Source organism: Delphinapterus leucas, chromosome 2, assembly GCF_059928025.1.
Source record: "Delphinapterus leucas isolate spDelLeu-1000000601 "Yukka" chromosome 2, BTC_Dleu_Yukka2, whole genome shotgun sequence".
Classification (NCBI taxonomy): domain Eukaryota; kingdom Metazoa; phylum Chordata; class Mammalia; order Artiodactyla; family Monodontidae; genus Delphinapterus; species Delphinapterus leucas.
The window spans coordinates 140,260,438-140,280,183 of record NC_143130.1 but is presented as its reverse complement, the minus strand read 5'-3'; the positions used below and the strand labels follow the sequence as shown (position 1 = coordinate 140,280,183).

Genomic DNA, 19,746 nt, shown 5'->3' with positions numbered 1-19,746 from the left:
AAACTTAGACAGTGGTTTGCTGCTGGGCCAGGTTTTTCCCTCTAACAGAATTTTCTGCTAAAGTGAAAACTCCACAGGCAATGCAAGCCCTGGCTCTTCATAGTGGGGGAAAAACCCAAAACTTGCTGAATCATTTTTTATTAAGCATTAATTTTACAATTCCGACAGCTAAATCTGTTATTCTGGCAGGCGAGCTTTAAATAAGGCAGTGAGTTGGGGAAAGAAAGAGTACTTACTCATATTCTTAAACCCCGAGCATGTCATCAGCATTGGCTTCAAGTCTTTTGCTAGGGAATGCAGGCTCATCTTTTCCTTTTTACCCAATTAACTAATCACATAGATAAATTTTTAAAGAATGGATGTACCTTAATTTCTCAGTGCCCATTTGTCATGTTAAATAACAGGTACTTAATTTTAGAAGAGAATGTTTTCTAAGTGACACAGAGGCTCCTGGAGCCTCCCTGGCATATCCATCCCTCATAGATGGCTCTGTTGTCAAATGTGTCACAGCCTCCATACCGTGGGCCTGCTGATTTCTTAGCATTTAGAAAAGATGAGTGGGAGTTTCAGGGGAAAAGCCTCACTGCCTAACCTCTGTGCAGGCTACTACCATCCATCACATAGGCAGTCTAAGGGCAAATGATTCTGGGAGAAGTGAATGCAGATTCACTTCGGGTCAGTGTTTCTGGCCTTTAATTCTTGAATTTTAACATGCATCTCTCACCCTACTCCTACTGTCATTCCAGTTTTTTATATGCTCCCCCCCTTTAAAAAATATTTCTCAAATTAATGGAACTATTGTCCCCTATACCTGTTAGTGTTGACTCTATTCAAACAATAATTGGTGTTTTGTTTTTATTTTTAATCCAGATGTTTATCTAATGGAGCACATCTACCTCTGTGCTCAGAAAACCTTTTCATATAATCTTTCTTTCTTTCTGGCATTCTCAATGTTTCCATTTCAGTGCAGTGAGAGGGTCTTTACTGAGTTACAGAAGTATCATCTGAAACCATAGACCCCTTATCTCCACCCTGAGGAGTCAGAATGAACTCCAACCACAAGGGAGAAACCTCATCTGTGGGCACCAAACACTCGCCTTCCTTTTCTGTTGTCTTGGTAAATTTCAACATATCATACCCAAGTCAGTCATCACCACGTTCATGACAGGATCCATCAGTTGTATCACTAGAAAGTACTTAACACCCAACCACCTGCTCATGGAGCTGTGCAGAGAACCCTGGCCTTGCACTCTTGGGACTTCAGCATCTACAGCAGACCCCAGAGGGCAGTGTGAGTGTGGACTGGCTATATTTAACTCCTCTGGCCCAAACGACCCTGATCACATGTCACTAGATAGGATAAAGTACCAAATGGACAGATGGTATATATTGTAAATGCTGGTGTCCTCCCTGCAAAATAGAGATAATCATAAAATCCACAGCTCTCATTTACTGAGTGTGTGTACTATGTGCCAGGAGTAGAGCTAAGTGCATAATCTCATTTAATCCCTATAACAGCCAAATAAGATGGGAACTATTATTGCCCCCATTTTAAAACTGAATAAATGAGTCTCAGAGAGGCTACCTTGCCCAGAGTCTCACAACTGATAATAGAGCCAGAATACAAACCTAAGCTGTAGGCTAGCAATCCAATGAGCTTGATTCGGTAAGGATAAATCAGAGTGAAGAATGAGGATTGTAGGATTGAAACTTTCCTTGAGGAAAGTCAAACTGTCTTCAGCTAGTCATCATTCCTTAGTATTGCCAAAGAAATTAAAAAAGTAAAATACCCACCATTTAGGAGACTACTGAATTTGTCTAGCTCATGATTAACATTTCTGATCTAGGACATCGGTGAATACAAAAGCCTGATTTTATCAGCACATATGATTTAATGGCAATAGTTTTAGCTTATTTTCATTCTTCCTTCACTTAGCTTTTGACTAGAAATAGTGACCTATGGCTCCTTCAGCTTTTATTATAAGTACTTTCCTAAAAAGTTACTTGTAAAATGAAAATTTGAAAATCAATCCCATTTTAAATTTGCTGTGCCCTCCTGTCCAGCCACCTCCCGAGAGGGCACATGTGAGTCCACACATTGACTCTCAATGTACATCTGCCTCCACATGAATCAGGTTTCTAGATGGCCAAGGCAATAGCCAGAGAGAATGAGGAAATCAGATGTTCGGAGGAATCCTTGCTTATATAAAGAAAGTAGTAATTTCTAGTCTAGACAAGGAAAGCCCTTTTATTTAGTGGATTTGTATCTAACGATGTAACAATATTGGTTCCTGCCTGGGGCATCTGGCTTATGCTGTCTGCCTCAGTCCCCACAGCTGCCAGCTCTGCGGGAAGCGCTGACAAGGATTAATTGGCTTTCCTGAGCCTTGAGGCTCAGTTCTGCTTCCCATTTCCAGTGATCCCACAGGACTCTGCTCTCATATAATTTACTGTCTGCAAGGACTTCCTATTTTCAAGAGTTGTATCTAACAGGCCCTATGTAATGTATACACATTTTCAAATTCAATAACTTCGAACCTTGAGAATCTTTCAGGATATTTAACTCAATTTAAGAAATGGGACATGACCACATTTAGAGTATTTAGATTATTTGTTGCTTTTATGAGGGTTCTTACATGGTGCCATTTAAAATGTGTGATTTACGCAAATGGCTTTGTTCCTCTTCCTCTACTTGGTAGTATTTGTAGAATGTGACAGAGGAGTCCTTCCAATTTTATGCTGGGTTTTCTGAGCAAGACGAAACTAGTAAGATGAGGATTTCAGGGGTGGGAGTTCTTCCCAATAACTGATTCTATTTATAGTCTCTCAAGTAATACAGATGTAATCTAGAGTCTATTCCCTCACTTATTGCCATATATTTGGCAAGCTCTGTGGCATCACCTCAGGGAAAATTATATTGATCCCACTGTACAGGCAAAGAAGAAGTAAAGGAAGCTGTGTCCCACTATGGTGGCAGCCAATTGGTATAAAAATCACAGAGAGTTGGAAGAGACTTCTGCTGTTGTCCCATCCAACTTTCTGCCAAATGCTGGTTCCTGCCTAGACAGATTCTGGGCCTCTCTCTCTGCCTGCCCACTGGGATCATAACAGTCTTGTTCCTGAGATTCAGCTCTATCCCATTGTTGGATAACTTGAATTCTGGATAGTTCTTTCACATAATAGATTAAAAACATCCTCTTTGTAACTTGCATCAATTAGTTTGTTCTGCATAGAATGCCTACTCATTGATTGATTGGTCCATTCATTCATTTATTCATTTTGTATTGGGTGCCTACTATGTACAATATAGTGTGCAAGACATGAACCTCAGACTCCAGGAACTGACAGGTTGGCAGGAGATGACGTAGAATATAGAAGTCGTGTGTCATGCATGTGACACAAGCAATATAATTAAGTGCTACAGGATAGGGAAGGGAGAAAAATAGGAAAGGGTCAGGTCTTGACAGGGTGGTCAGCAAATTCATCTTGGAGTGGGTAGCATTTAAAGCTGTTTTTCTTTAATGGCTTGAGGTTAAAGGTGGAGATTTGGATGTGGAGATTGTAAGGATTAAGTGTTGGAGAAGTGATGGGCAGTTTTTATTAACCAGAGCTGAGAGTTTGAATTGGAGAGTGAAAGGGCTAGAAAGGCTGGTAGAGTGAGTGTGACATTGTGAAGGGCTTTCTGTGCCTGGAGTAGAGGGTAAGTGAGAGGAGTAGTGGAGACAGGGCTGTGGCCAGCTGGCATTCACATCATTCATGTCTCTCAAATGCTAGGCTGCAGAGTTTAAGGATTATCCAGTGAGGCAAGGCAGGGCCCTGGGGCCAGTTGCTGAATAGGTGACAGTTGTGTTTAGTGTGATAACTGGTGGCAGGAGACAGTGGGCTGCAGGGCTATAAGGGTCAAGAGTCCTGTGGTGGCCCCTGCAATAGAAACATTGACTGAAAGTTGAATGATAATGACTGTGACACAGCCCTGGAAACTATCTACTGTGTCTTCCCCAGGAGAGCATCCCCTCCCCCACTCCCCAGACTATTTATATCCAGTGGCAAACCCCTCCTTACTTTCTGGTGAACCATTACTTATTAACATGTGGAAGTAGTTCCAGGTAATTGTGGTAGAGAATCCCAGGATCCAAAGGTCTGTAGTGAAATATCTCTGCATTGATTTCCCTGCCTCCAGTGAGGTCTACATGTAGGCTAAGCCCATATAACGAAAGAAGCTTTAAATATCCTTTAGGATAATGGTGTGTGTGCACACATGGATTTAAATTGAATAGTTTTTCTTTGGTGGTCTATGTATGGTAGACAGTAAGACCCATCATTACTACTATTCCTTTTGTTATTGAGTTTGTTTTTGTTTTTGTCTAACTTGAGAAGAGGGGCTGCCATATACAAAGGAAGTATAACTAGAAGACTAGCTGAAATGTCCAGATTTAAACTGGCCTGTTGCTCACAAAATTAGGCTACTTGCTGAATAAAGTGAATGTCACTAGCAATTTAGGGGTATGTTCCAACCTGTCTTCTCACACATTGTGTTATTTATGCTTTATTCTAAACTTCAAAATTACCTTCTTTAATTTTGCAAATATTTATTGAGTACCTACCATGTGCCTGGCCCTGTTTTAGGTTTTGGGCTACATTAATGAACAAAATAGTCAAAGATTCCTGCCCTCGTGGAACATACCTAGCAAGTGGGGGGGAGGCAATCATTAAATAAGTAATGAATAAATAAGTTAATTATATGGTATACTAGAAGGGGATAAGTGCTACAGGAAAAAGAAAAAGTAGAGAAAAGTAGGAAGGGGCAGAGTTGCTTGGGAGTGTAGGGTGAGTTGTAGTTTGAGATAGAGTGGTCAGGGTTGCCTTCCTTAAGAAGGTGACATTTGAGGAAGACTTGGTGGTGAGTGGATTAGGTATGCAGGTAAAATGCAGGTATCTGGATGAAGAGAATTCCTAGGAAGGAAAGAAGCTCCTGCAATGGTGCTAAGCCAGAAGAGTGCTAGAAGTGGAGGCTCTGTGCTTTTCCATTCCCCTTAGAGTAACAGTGGCTCATGTAACCAAGGAGAAAGCTAGGAAAAGAAAATAGCTAAGTTTATTTGTAATAAAACTGATTCAAAATTACTTTAAAAAAAAAGAACACTTCACAGACTGATTTAAGGAGGTACAAAGGACACTAGGCGAGGTTTTCTGACTTCTAGGGTCTGAATCCTGACTCTGCCACTTCCTGCCTGTGCGATCTTTGGTGTGTCATTCAGCCCTTCTGTTCCTCAGTTTCCTCATCTGTCAAGTGAGGCTAATTATAGTACCTATCTTCTAGGATTGCTGTGATGATTAAATGAGTCAATAAAAAGCTTGGTACTCTGACACGTAGCAAGATTCAAATATTAGCTATTAATATTATTATGTTACTGTTACTACCTTTGTTACTTTTATGAGATGGTGCCCTAATCTGGAATATTCTTTGAGTGTGTCTTAAGGGCTGAGTGTGTGTGTATGTGTGATCTCTTGAGAGTGTGGGGCTTAATTTAAATAATTAGTTTTAAAGAATTAGGTAAAATCCTGCTGCTTAGCACATGATACGGCCTCAATGAATGTTAGTTTTCTTCCCCTCTGGCAGTATTTTACAGCACAGAAAAATAGTAAAGGGTTTCCTTCCTCTGCTTGCTATTAATGAATTTTTTGGCTCGTTTACGAATAAAATGAAGGCCTGGTGAAAGCATTCTATAGACACAAACTTGGAAACTTACTTTGCTCTTAGAAACCCACCAAGAAATTCCCAGTGGGTCATTTTGAATATCATTGGAAGGCAAAGGGTGGGTAGTGGTGGGGAATTGAAAAGAAAAACAAAATGAGGGGAAAACTGAAGAAAGAGGGAAGCACTCCATTAAGGTGATACCACTTTGGGATGAGGCCACCAGAAAACTGGGAGTTCCTTTCTCTGAGAACCTTTACAAGAGAAGGGATGGCATCAATCCAGGTAGGGCAGGAGTCCCTGAATGAAAGGGCTGGACCAGAGAGCCTTCTCCCAGCTTGCTGAGTCTCCAAGAGCAACCATTCTCCCTAGTGGACTAGCCTATTGTTGTATTTACACACCTGAATTTGCCTATATTTCCACCTCTGTTTAAAGAGTCCTTAATACTTTAGATACAAAGAAGGCTTCTGTTGAATAATACCAAGTAAGAATCAGTCACTGTATATTGAAGTATCAGATGTTGAGAATCAACTTTCTAGTCGTCTGGGGTGTGTCCCCAACATCTCTGGATGTGGCAGCTTATGTGGTCTGCTGCCAGAAAAATACCAGTGCTTGGGGCTATCAGGGAGACAAGGCAAAGCAACATGAGAGTGGTCCGAAGGAACTCTGAGGTCTTGAGGAGAAAGGATGCTGTGTCTGCACGGGCCAGGGTGGGTGGTGGGTTAGGCTGGAGCGAGAACTGGTGCCAGGCGCCCCCTCACTGTCTGCGGCCGTTTTGATTCACAGGTGCAGCAGATGTTTCCAGGGCCATGGATCGTACCTTTTCAACAGCAGCAAAAGATGGGGAAGGAGTGTGTTACACATCTCTGATTTCTGACATCTGTTACCCACCTCGGGAGGATTCTACATATTTCACTGGAATTCTTCAGAAGGAAAACAGCCACATCACCGCTTCAGAGAGCCCTGAGGAGTTGCGTACCCCCGGACCCTCCTTACCAGATGTGCCTGGGACGGAGCCTCGTGGCTTATTTAGTTCTGATTCTGGAATAGAAATGACTCCCGCAGAGTCCACTGAAGTGAACAAGATCTTAGCAGACCCCCTGGACCAGATGAAAGCAGAAGCCTATAAATACATTGACATAACTAGGCCAGAGGAGGTGAAATATCAGGAGCAACGTCACCCCAAGTTGGAAGAGAAAGACTTGGACTTTAAGAATGAGGACACTGACATCTCAGCAAAATCCGAAGAGGCCCGTGAAGCAGAGAAACCATCTCCTGTGGAGGGAAAAATCCTCAAGGACCATTTATTTGAAGAATCAACGTTTGAACCATATGTAGACGATATCTCTGAAGCACAGCACGGTGCTCCTCTGATCACTGCTCCTGTCAGAATCACGCTGACTGAGATCGAGCCTTCTGTTGAAACTGCTACCCCAGAGAAGACCCCCGAGAAGCAAGATATCTGCCTGAAACCAAGTCCTGACACAGTCCCCACAGTCACCGTCTCAGAGCCTGAAGATGACAGCCCAGGATCCGTCACTCCTCCGTCTTCTGGAACAGGTAAGGCAACGGGTGTTCCATGCCTTGGGAAAACCCAGCATATGGAAAACTGAACATTAAGGAGTGAAGATTTGCATTCAAAATACTTAAATCTCAATTTAACTGATTTAATTAACATATAACTTTTTCAGTCTTGTGCCCATTATGCAAAGGTTGACATCTGGGATTTTTTAGAGTCCTGTCAGATTTGCTTTGTAAAATATTTCTTTCTTCATTTGTGGGGAGAGGTAAAGATGACACGCTGGGGACGTTAAAATCCTCCTGTGGCTTTACTCTTCAGAGCAGAGAAGGAGATGCTGCCAGCTTCTAGGTTAGCTCTCCTCCCTGACCTCTGGGCATCGTGGAGAGTACCTTGACTGTTCTTCCCAGACCAGGTGGGCCACCTTGGACAGAGCAACATTCCTGGCCCCAACTCCAAGTCTGAACAATGAAGGGGGGTAGGGTAGGGGTTAGAGTCTTTTTTTTGTGGGGGGGAATGGGCAGTGACAGGAAACCTAAACAAAGGGTACTCCTCCCCTCCCCCTTCAATCTCAGCACATCATTTTCATCTTTTTAGTTTATTGAAGTTCTGCATACAGTTTTATTTTTTAAACTAAAGATCCTATTTGGTTAGAATAAAAAAAGTTCAGAATTCACTAGCCTGTGAGGTTTTTCAACCTGAGCCTTCTACTCTGACTCAAGGCAGGGTGTTGTTAAACCACATCGAAACCCCTCTCAAACACAAAGGGGACCTTCCATACCCTAATGAAAGGCCAGCTACCACTGGTAGCTAGAGCTTCCCCATCCCACCCTGTGCCACCATCCTGGGTAGTAGAAGTGGAGCCTTTGTATCTCCATCGCTCTCAAACGCTCGTGAGGCATCAGGATGAAGAGGATAATGAGCGATCCTTGAATCGTCCCCTGCCTCCAGTGGCTGGAATTCTGACCCCACCCAAAAGAAATTTACAAACCTTTTTGATTTACAAAAAGCAATTTTCCAAAGAATAGATATAGGTATATGTATAACTGAATCACTTTGCTGTACACCTGAAACTAACACAACACTGCTAACTACACTCCAATATAAAATAAAAAGTTAAAAAAAAAAGCAATTTTCAGCACCGCAGGTAAAAGAGCTTCTACTGAACTCTTAAAACAGATCTAAACCCTTACAATTAGGAGTGACTGCTCTAAATCCCGATGATGCAGTAAGTCCAAGTGTTAGAACAGAGGGGATTTAATGGAAGTCCTTCCTATCTTATTTCCCTAAAGATTTTAGCATCAGTTCCTCCCCTCCCCAGCCTTACCTCAGACTCATTCAGCTGTAAACTCACTGCACCAAGTTCCTGATTTTCAAATTCATTCATTCACTCAACACACACTTTTCTTTTGGTCAGGCACTCGAATAGGCACTGGTGATGCTGGAGTTGAAAAGCAAACAAAAAGCAGTCCCTGCCTTCCAGTGAGACAGATGACCAGGGAAATAGTCACACTCCAGCGTGACTTATCCCAGCTGACAGCAGGAGGTAGGGACCTATATGAGTCTCAAAGCCTCCTTGTGGTTTTTCTGGCAATGCATGTAAAACCCTTCTGTTATCCCATGACATAAAGATACTGACACTCTGAAGATATAAACTATGTTATAAGCTGTGTTTACAGAGCTCCAGGGTTGTCTGGTGGTCATTACAGAAGAACTTTGGCCAGTCTTCAGGAAGAGTGAAATGACCCCATACGTTTTGGTCCATTTATTATATGACACATGCCTCATGAGAAAATTACAGTTTACAAAGCTGATGGTAAAGACTTGATACAGGATTCGTTAATTAGGAGGGAATTTTTTTTTCTTCAGTAGTCACGACTCACTGGGGTTCGGGAGCATCTTCAAGAGAAGACAAAGTCGGATTTGGCTCTCATGATCTTGGAGTTTTATGATCTCTTGGTGGCCATTTGACAGCAAGGGATTAGGGCAGTGGTTTTCTCTGCAATTGTTTCAAATAAACATTCTAAGTAAGGTTTATTCCAGAAAGAGAAAGTCTCCTGTCCCATTACACAATTATCTCCCATGTTCAGCTCCTCTCTCCACACACGTCCCACACCATAACACCTGAGTCATATGAGAACACGTAAGAATAAAATTAATAGGAGAGATAGGAGGACTCGGTTTGTCATTGAGGCTTTTCTCCTTGTCTTTTTTATCCCAAGAGGTTACCCTGACCCCCTCCCCATCTTGTGAGCCCCTGGTACCATGTGACACTGTGCCCATAGACACTGGAGGATTTGGGCTTTATTACATCTGTTGGGTCTTGTTTCACTCTGCCATTTCCTGTGCTGACAGGTAAGACAAACAAAGAATTACATATAATCCTACATAGAAACTGAGGAAAAGGAAAGCATCCTAAAGAAAAGGAATTCAGTTTTTCACTGTTTAATAAATAAGGAATTATCAACTGACTTTGGGGAATAATCCTAATTATGTGAATTATGAATCAGAAGAAGATCTAATTTAGGACAGTTTTAGCCACAGACCCTAAAGCTTAAGCAAGGAGTCTAATATACTTTCTTCAATTCCAATAGATTATTACACTTTGTAACTTTCTCCAACATACTTAATTATTTTCATCATATTAAATAATGTACCATGAGGTACGGAGGTAAAAATTCTTACAGCTTAAATATTGAAAGTTTCTTCTAAGCAAAGATCAGTCATGAATACAAGTGAAGTATTTTAGGAAACTATAGTAAGTGCCCTGATGCACCAGACCACTGGCCCATCAGCAGCATGTTGTTTCTGACACAAACACCTAGAAGGATATTATGGTGGTCATGGATGTTATTTGAGGTGTTATCCTCAGAAAGGACAATAATCAAGAGGCCACCATAAAACCACACCAGTGTCCCTTAAAAAGAAATAAGCAATAAAAAGTAAATCGGTTTAAACTCTGAAAACTGTTGCTATTTCCTTGCATTCATGAGGTCTGTGATTCTCCTACCCATTTTGAAAATTTATTCTTTTATTCAAAAATACTTATTGAGTGACTTCCATGTGTCAGACATGTGCTGGGCACCAGAGAGCAGTGAACAAGATGTGTAAAGTCCCTGCCCTCATGGAGCTTACTTGCTAGTGGGAGAAGTCAATAAAAGGAAGCACATAAATAAATAGTGTAATTTCATGGGGTATGAATTCTGCGAAGAGTGATAGAATGTTGGGTGTGAGAGGGTCAAGGATGGCCTCTCTGAGGTGACATGTGATCTGAGATTTGAATGAGAAGAAGCCCACAATTCAGAGAGGGGCCCCAGGTGCAGAGGACAACTAATACACAGGCCCCAAGGCTGTATTATTTGGGAACTGAAAGATGGTCGAAAGGAGCAAGGGAGGAGTATGGCATAGAACAGAATTGGAGAGGTAGACAGGGCCCCGATCATTCAGGGCTTCACATGCGAGGATAAAGAATTTGAATTTTGTTCCAAATGCAGTGGGAAAGCATTGGAGGGTTTTAATCTGGGAAGTGATGCCATTCATTCATTCATCCTTTCACTTAGTAAATATGTATTGACCATTTACTCCATACCAGGTATTGCTCCATCACTGCTGGGGATACAGTGGTGAAACATAACAAGTTTCCTGCATGCATGGAGTTTGCGTTCTGATTGAGAAGACTTACATACAAATAAATAATAATGTAATATCAGGTCGTTATAATGGTTACAAAGAAAAATAAAGCAAGATAGAATGTAAGAGGGTGATGGGGTGGCCATGAGGAAATGCGTTTCCCTGCTGATGGTTTTCAGCAGAGACCTGAATGGGGTGAGAGAGCAAGCCATATAGACACCTGAGGAAGAAATGCCAGGCTGAAGAGACAGCCAGTGCAGAGGCCCGGAGCTGGGAATGTCCTGCGTGTTCCAGGAGCAGCTAGAAGGTCAGTGTGGCTGCAGTGGGGAGAAGGAAGGGAAGAGCTGCAGCATCAGATTTGTGTTTTCAAAAGATCCTTCTGGAAGATGAGTGGAGAATGAGCTGGGAGCAAAGGGGAGGCCTGAATGGCAGCATTGTTCATGGTTGTTCACTGGCATCTGCGACTTGGTAGACTGGCCCATGTTCACCTTCCATTTTATCAATCTGAATTATATCATTCAAAATTAGCAGCAGCAGCAAACACATCTCCCCATGTGGGGTGGTTCTAACCTCCTCAGTTTCTATATTCTATTTAATTATTTTCAACGACTGTTCTAGCTTGGCTGTGTCAGACCTGACACATAACTAGTGTCTTAGCTAGAGGCCCGTAAGTTTTTAACAAGGGTAGGAAAACCTCTGTTTTGTTCTAAATTTTCTCCTGATTCTTCCTAGCACTTTGTTAAACTTTTATTTCACTTTAAGAATGGAGGGCAATGTCTACACAATATACTGAGTCTCCTTTCACTCATAATAAAGATGATTTTTTTTAAAGTAGTACTTTTACTTACCCAAGATGAAACTTATCAGGCCCTTTTCTCCCACCCCACAGCTGTCTGATACCATCCTTACTCTTGAGTAAATAAAGCAATATCCTTGAGCCTTCTTTTCTGAATGCTCTAACACAGTGGTTTTCAGCTAGAGGTAGGGTTACCAGATAAAAATACCAATATTTCATGGGACATACTTATACTAAAAAAATTCATTGTTTATCAGAGATTCCTATTTAACTGGGTATCCTGTATTTTTATTTGTTAAATCTGCCATCCCTAACTGGAGGTGATCTTTAGAATCACCCTTAGAGTTACAAAATGCAGATGCCTGGGCCCCATTCAGACTGACTTCTAAGTCAGAATTTCTGAGGGCGGTTTTGAGCCATACACCTGATGAAGAACCACTGTTCTAAGATCTGAGGTAGTCCTCACATGAGCTCTCTTTGTTGCGTACCTCCTATGTGCCAGGCGTTGCACTAGCTGCTGGGGATATGATAGTGAACAAACACCTTGGCTGCCCTTTGCCCTCATGATGCTTTCAGTCTGGGGTCAGGGAGAGTGGGGGAGGGTGAAGAGACAGATGTTAATGAAATCATCACATACACATATACAGAGCCACCCAGGGGCACCCGGTTGTGCAGAATGAGTGGGCACCATCCTGTCTCCTGAATGATGCAGCATCAGGCCGGTTTGCACACGAGGCAGGCTACCCTGCAGGGTCGCCTGTGGTCCTCTTAGCCCAAGAGCCTGCCTGCCTGCCTGCTTCGTGGTCTCCTAGGAATGTTGTACAAGTAGGAGTTTGGTCAGTCCTGGCAGTTTGTATGGTTAGACAGAGGCTGCCAGCATGAGAAATTGGAAGGATGTGTGCTACGGAAAGGGATGAAATATCCAGGATGAGAACTTTCTTCCCCTGACCCATCAAAACAGCTCACTGTTCTGACTTCCATGTTTCTGAGTATGGAATTCCTATTCATTATACTCACCCAGGCTCACTGTTTCTGAGTGATCTTTGACACCCCCCCCATTTCTTTCTCACTTACCACATGAAGCAGACCCCAAGTCTGTGCTTTCACTCTCTTCAGTGTCTCTTGAATTATCCTTTCTTTTCCATCCCTATGACCACTACAGCTCATTAGGTTGTCATAATTCCTCCCCTTGACTATTGCAGTATCCTCTTAATGGGTCATCCTTCTTTTATTCTTTCTTTCCTAAGTTCATCCTGACCCTTCTAGGACCCACCAGTGCCTTCCTGATAAAATATTGACTTTTAAACTAGCTTCCAGGCCTTTCTATGATCAGGGGTCTGCTTAACTTTCCAGTCATACGTGGTCTTTTGTGACTGGCTTATTTCACTTAGCATACTGTTTGCAGGGTTTAGCCATGTTGTAGCATGTATCAGTATTTCATTCCTTTTTATGGCCAAATAATATTCCAGTGTATGGATATACCACATTTTACTTATCCATTCATTAATTAATGGACATTGGGTTGTTTCGCTTTTTTGACAGTTATGGATAATGCTGTTATGAACACTGTGTACAAGTTTTTGTATGGACATAGGTTTTCGATTCTCTACTTATGAGTGGCATTTCTGTATCATGTGGTAACTAAATAGTTGAACTGCCAGACTGTTTTCCAAAGCAACTATACCATTTTTTATTCCCACCAACAGTGGATGAGAGTTTATATTTCTCCACATCCTTTCCACCACTTGTTACTCTCTGACTTTGTTATTCTAGCAATCCTAGTGAGTGTGAAGTGGTAACACACTGTGGTTTTTATTTGCACTTCTCTGGTGAATTATGATATTGAGCATATTTTCGTATGCTTTTTTGTCACGTGTAAATATTCCTTGGAGAAACGTCTATTCAAGCCCTTTGCCTATTTTTTAACTGGGTTATTTGTCTTTTTATAACTGAGTTGTAATAATTTTTAACATATTCTAGATACACGTCTCTTATAAGATATATGGTTTGTAAAATTTTCTCCCATTCTGTGGATTGTCCTTCTACGTTCTTGATGTTGTCCTCTAACGCACAAAAGTGTTTAATTTGGATGCATTCCAAGTTGTGTATTTTTATTTTGTCGTTTATGTTTTTGGTGTCATGTCTAAGAAACCACTGTATAATCCAGGGTCATGAAGATTCATTTCTGTGTTTTCTTCTGGAGTTTCTGGTTTTAGCTCGTATATTTAGGTTGGATCTGCATGGAGTTAATTTTTACATATGACATGAGGTAGGGGTCCAGCTTCATTCTTTTGTATGTGGTTATGCAGCTCACTTTTCCTCTTCGTCTCATTCTCCAAAATATAATTTGCCCTCTCTGAGACCCCACCCCCTTTTTGAACAGATGTAGCCTGATATAGTGAGAAACACATGGAACATAAAGACTTGAGTTCAAATTTAAGCCGAGTCATTTCTAGCCACATGGCTATATCATTCAGGGTCCTGTGAGGAAACAAAGTGACACACTCAAAGGTTGTAACTGAAGAGGGTTTAAAGAGGTAGCTATTTACAAATGTGTAAAGACAGTTAAGAGAACAAACAAAAGATGGTAAAGCACTCAAGGACTGGCAATATTAGGGATCTGTTAGCACCCCTGGACCCGAAGGAGGAAGGGGAGGGAACAGCGTTCCCAAAGCCTGCCAAAACCTGGAGCTTCAGAAGCAGCAACAGGTATAAATACCCTAACATTTCTCTCCACCCCCTCCTCCTATGATTCCTATTGGCTGAAAACAACCAGAAACTAGAGGGGAAGCAATTCCAGGTAATGCCTTCTATGTAGGTCAGCCTCTCAGGACAGAGAACAGGGCAGAGAAAGATGGGAATAAGTCCAAGGGGGCAAAGATAGAAAAACCAGTACAGTGACCTTGGACAAGTCACTTAACCTACTGCCGCTAGACTCAAAGCCCCATATGTGAAGTGCCTCTATCCCAGCAGATGCTCGACAAGTGGAGCTGTGACGATGTAGCTACTGATAGTGCTCTGGAAGTACAGGCTGTTCCTCCATTCACACTAGCCTCTACTCCCTATCTTCTTCCTCCTCCGTCTGGCATACCAGTGAGAATTAATGTAGCTTTTATACTTTTATGCTGCTTGTAATCATGTCAAAGAACTATGTGCATGACTTATTATGGAACTAACTTCTATAAAAATAGAGTTTGGGATCATGCAGTAAATCTTTTTACACATAAATTGTGTGCAAGATAATGAGGATGTTGTTGTTTTAAGTTATTAAGAAAAACAACGGCATAGATCATATCACTTCTTTGCTCAAAACCCTCCAATGGTTTCTCATTTCTCTCAAAATAAAAGCCTGATGAGATCCTACATGATGATCCCCCTTCCCTGAGTGCATTTGACCTCTTTTCCTATTATTCTCCCCCTTATTCACTTTGCCCCAGACATAACTGCCTCCTTGTGATATCTATAAATCACTGCGGCTCCCACCTCCAGGCCTTTGTACTATCTGTTCCCTCTGCTTGGCATGCTTTTCCTCTGGATATCTTCATGAATCACTCACTCACCTTCTCAAGTGTTGAATATCGGTTTCCTTCTCAGTAAGGCCTACCTTGACTACCCTATTTAAAATTGCAAACTCATCCCCACCCTGTCACAGCCCTCCTGATCCCATTACCCTACTCTACTTTTTTATTTCCATAGCACTTAACATCTTCTAACATACTGTATACTTTAATTATTTATTACATGTATTGTTTGTGTATTGTGTTCTCCTCCCACTAGAACATAAGCAGAGATTTTGTTTCCTGTTTCATTCACTGATACATCCCAAGTGCCTATAAGAGTGACGACACATAGTAGGTTCTCAATAAATAACAGATGAATGAATGATACATGGATAAAGGATAAAATCAATTCAGCTTTATAGAGAACTAGACAAATCTAAAATGTTTTATCCATTGGGGTTCTCCCACAGTCCTAAATTGACAGATTACTTAGCCATAGATAGTCTACCTCTTACCCCTCCTATATCCCTCCCAGTGACCTCAGAGCTTTGGAGAAATGACAAGTGGTTCTTGTTTACAAAAGGGCCAGAAATCACTGTCTAGAATATTCTGAAATAAGGCCCTGCTGCATGGGCAAGGGGAGAACTAAGCTCCTGAAAATTGTTGTCATGGCGATCCCAGGTAATTTCAGTTAAGATAGAAATATCAGTAAGATTGCTGGTGAGGTTTGGGGGCCATCTGGATAAACGTCAGACAGAAGGCAGGCACTCACCCAGTAGACAGGGGTTGACTCTTGGGTATTGTTCTTCTCAAGAGGAGGTGAAGAGATGAAAAAGAATGACAGTGGGCTCCACCACTAGAAGCCCTGTGGGGTTGTGCAGTATGGTAATCTGCACAGCCTGCTTGGTGGAATTGGCAAAAACTATCTATTATATTGCTCCACTTTGTTACACTTTTCACTAAAAAGGGAGTAAAAGTCTTGATTCTTATGGGAAATGTAAAGCTTAGAAGTCAAGTTGTATACAAGGATCCAAATTAGCTTTCTTTGTCTTATTGAAGTAGGGAATATGAACAGAAACAGACAAGGAATAATGGATGATTTCAGATTTTTTGACATTGGTGGGCCAAATTAGAGAGTTATATACATTGCATTATCTAATGAAATCTGTGAAACTGGAAAACTCTCCTCATAGAATGGATTAGAAATCAAAACCATGACTTCTAGAATCTTTCCCACATTGGAACAGAAAAACCAACGAGGTGCTAACGCTAAGAAATTGCTGGGTCATTTTTAAAAATAGCTAGATTAAGATAGATAAGTATATCAAACACTGATTAACTGGGCCATAACAGTAATTAGCCTTTTAGTTCAGGTGGCCTGTCTTTCCAGCATGGCCCTGGAAACAGACTATTTTTGTGCTAATGAGATATGTATTTTTTAAGCAACGAGAAAATACCTCCCCTAATGGAATTTTGTTTTATTTCTTCTTTTTCTGTCCATCTGTCTTGTCCTTGTGTGTGCCTCTTTGGCTCTTCTTCGCTCTGTGGGACGACAGAACCATCTGCTGCAGAATCCCAGGGGAAATGCAGCATCTCCGAGGATGAGCTGATCACTGCCATTAAGGAAGCAAAGGGGTTGTCCTTCGAAACAACAGAGAGTCCACGGCCAGCGGGCCAGGTGGCCGACAGGCCGGAGGCCAAGGCCAGGTCTGGGCTGCCCACCATCCCTAGCCCCCTGGACCACGAGGCCAGCAGCGCGGAGTCAGGGGACTCGGAGATCGAGTTGGTGTCCGAGGACCCGCTGGCCGCCGAGGACGCTCTGCCCTCGGGCTACGTGACCTTTGGTCATGTGGGTGGCCCGCCGCCGTCGCCGGCCTCTCCGTCCATCCAGTACAGCATCCTGAGGGAGGAGCGTGAGGCTGAGCTGGACAGCGAGCTCATCATCGAGTCGTGTGACGCCTCCTCCGCCTCGGAGGAGAGTCCCAAACGGGAGCAGGACTCGCCGCCCATGAAGCCGGGCGCCCTGGATGCCATCCGGGAGGAGCCGGGCTCCCGGGCCGAGGAGCGAGCCCACAGCCGGCAGGGCCTGGCGGAGCCGGGGCCCTTCCTCAAATTCCCTTCGGCCGCCCCCCAAGTCTGCTCCGAGCTGCCCTCTGGAGACGGAGCCCCTGTGCCCGAGGGGCCCGCAGTGCCACGGACACCTGTGGAAGCAGCGAGTTACGACCAGAGCTCCCAGGCCACAAAGGGCCCTGGGCCTCAGGGTCCAGGCGTCGCGCCCCCTCTGCTGTTTCTCAATAAGCAACAAGGTAAAGTGACAGCTTTCTTGATTTCTTGAAGTAGGTTGTCTTGCTTACTGTTCTCGCCTGGGTGCTCTGAGATATTCAGCAGAGGGAGGTGGTTCTGCCTTAGCCCTGTAGTCATGTCCTAGCTGGTCAAACAGTCGACCGGAGAACAATTCCGAGGGGGGTGGGGAATAGATGAGAGGATTCAGATTCGCAGCTGGGGCTTCCATGGAAGAAACACGTGCTCCGAGCTGCGCTGGGCTGGCTGAACCAGAGCATCTCCAATAATGAGCGGTCTTGTGTACATTCCAAGATCTCCTGAATGGAGTGAATGTGTCCCTCCTTTCGTTCCAGGACTGGGTTTCCTCACTTGGGAAGGGATGGGGTTTTGTTATTGTCCAGTCTCATTTCCAGTTTCCCACCCTCTCGGTGATGGGGTGTGGCTACAGTCCCTCTAGGTGCTGGAACCCACCATTAGCACTTCCATTTTACCAAACTTCTTTCTTAAATGGGCCAAGAGCATCTCAGCGCCATCCTTTCTCTTACCAAAAAACAAACAAAACAACAACAACGATGACAAAACCAGCAAGGAATTTGGGCCTTGGTAAGATTTTTGTGTCCCAGCTAGCCAGGAAAGACAGGGACCGGAAGTTAGTCCCAGGGTTTCTCCTGTGCCTAAGCAAGGCCTAAGGTGACTAATTAATTTTAAAGTCACTTTTAACTTAGAATGATTTTAATCTGGCCATTATAGTTTTCCTATGAGAAATCTGGAGTTGAATGAAGTCTTCAAATGCAGAAAAAATGGAAGTCATTATTTTGTCTTCCCAGCACTCTTCCCCCCAAGTCATCCCCCACACTGGATTGCAGTTGTATAATGGAATTCAGGAAAGGAATGAAAGAGTCAGGTGAATAAATTAGGCCCTGCACAGTCTAGTTAATGGGCTACATTGAAGATAGACAATCTCTTCCCAGATGCTGGGTAGAAGAACATCCAGGTGGAACTTGAAAACAAACCCTAAAAGCACAACTCTGTTCAAGGTCCCCTCTTACCCATCTCCTCTGCTTTCTGTTTTTTTAGAAGTATTTTGCCTTTTGGGGATAAATGATTCTGAGAGTACACCCTCTCCTTCCTGTTTATATGCTAACTTCAATGATGTTAGTAGCAATTAAAGTGCCTCATCTAAAAATAGAGGACAAAAACTTTCTCATTATGGATTGGAAGCTGGCTTCTAAATTCTTTAAAATTAGCACATTGGAAAGGGGGAAACTGGAGGAATGTAATAAAAAGATAACCCTGCTGCATGGTTGCCGGAGGCCTAGACAGTGGCATCATGTTGGGGCTGATATAATTGACTCCTGATTTCCCAAATAACTTATCCCTGAGAGTTTAAAGTGTATTTAGTGTGTGCAATAGGGAGGCTATTCTGTGACAATCTTAACAGAAGTAGGAATGTGTATTTGTTGGGTGAATATTAGAACTAATTTGGATTCTTTTGCTACCACTCTTGACTGTGGTGGGAAAGGGCCCTGCAGCTTTCAGGGAGCTTTGGGAAATAGCATTAGCCTGAACAACCTGCAGTTCCCTGTGGTCCTGAAGCAGGAGAGCTTGAGTCATTCGGAATATAGTTTCATATCACTGTACTGTAACACGCGTGTGTTTCCATTTTATCCCCTAACTAGTGTCCCCATAGTGAAATAGTCACCATGTGCACAGTGCTGCTCAAATATATTTATCCTCAAAAGTAAGTAAATCTGAAGGCTAATAAAGAGAAAATGGTATTGTGCAGGCCCATTTCCCTCATTAGTATATTTGAGAGACAAGTTTGACAGCTGGAACTGACCAAGTGACCAGACATCCGATGAAGAGCTAAGGTGATGGAATACTACAGCTGTTAATGCAAAGACTTCAGAGCATTAATGGCTGATTCTGGTGTCATTCTAATCTCTGTGCAAGTTGCCTCATAAGGCTTAGACCCTCTGCTGCCAAGTTAGACGTTAGAAAGGAGAAAGTGGCAGTCTTTTCAAACAATTAAGGCATGGCAGGGTGAATAGCCTCTGCTCTCCTCTGCACTGAGGGATCCTTTGAAATCCAGTCTCCCACCGAAACTTAGCGCTCAGCCTCATTATCTATGAAGAGAGTCTAAAAGGCCCTGGGGCAGCCAAGCACTGAAGGTTCTGGGCAGATGACTCAGCGCTGCCAGCAGGTTATTGGAGCCCTGAGTTCTTCTGGTCTCCCTGCTCCATCTCAGCAGGTGGGAGGATCAGTGTTGACCAGCCATCGCCAGGCTGTTCTTAATCACTGTCTGTGGACAGTAGGATTGTGCTCA

General features: G+C 42.9%; 1 protein-coding gene across 1 annotated transcript in view; it reads left to right on the top strand.

The window, feature by feature from the left end:
• RTN1 (reticulon 1) overlaps window positions 1-19,746 on the top strand; it is a 238,216-nt gene that overhangs the window by 99,844 nt on the left and 118,626 nt on the right. The window contains exons 2-3 of the mRNA XM_022570448.3: window positions 6,479-7,252; window positions 16,694-17,443. Of these exons, the coding sequence (XP_022426156.3) occupies window positions 6,479-7,252; window positions 16,694-17,443 (1,524 nt within the window). The remainder of the gene's footprint in view (window positions 1-6,478; window positions 7,253-16,693; window positions 17,444-19,746) is intronic.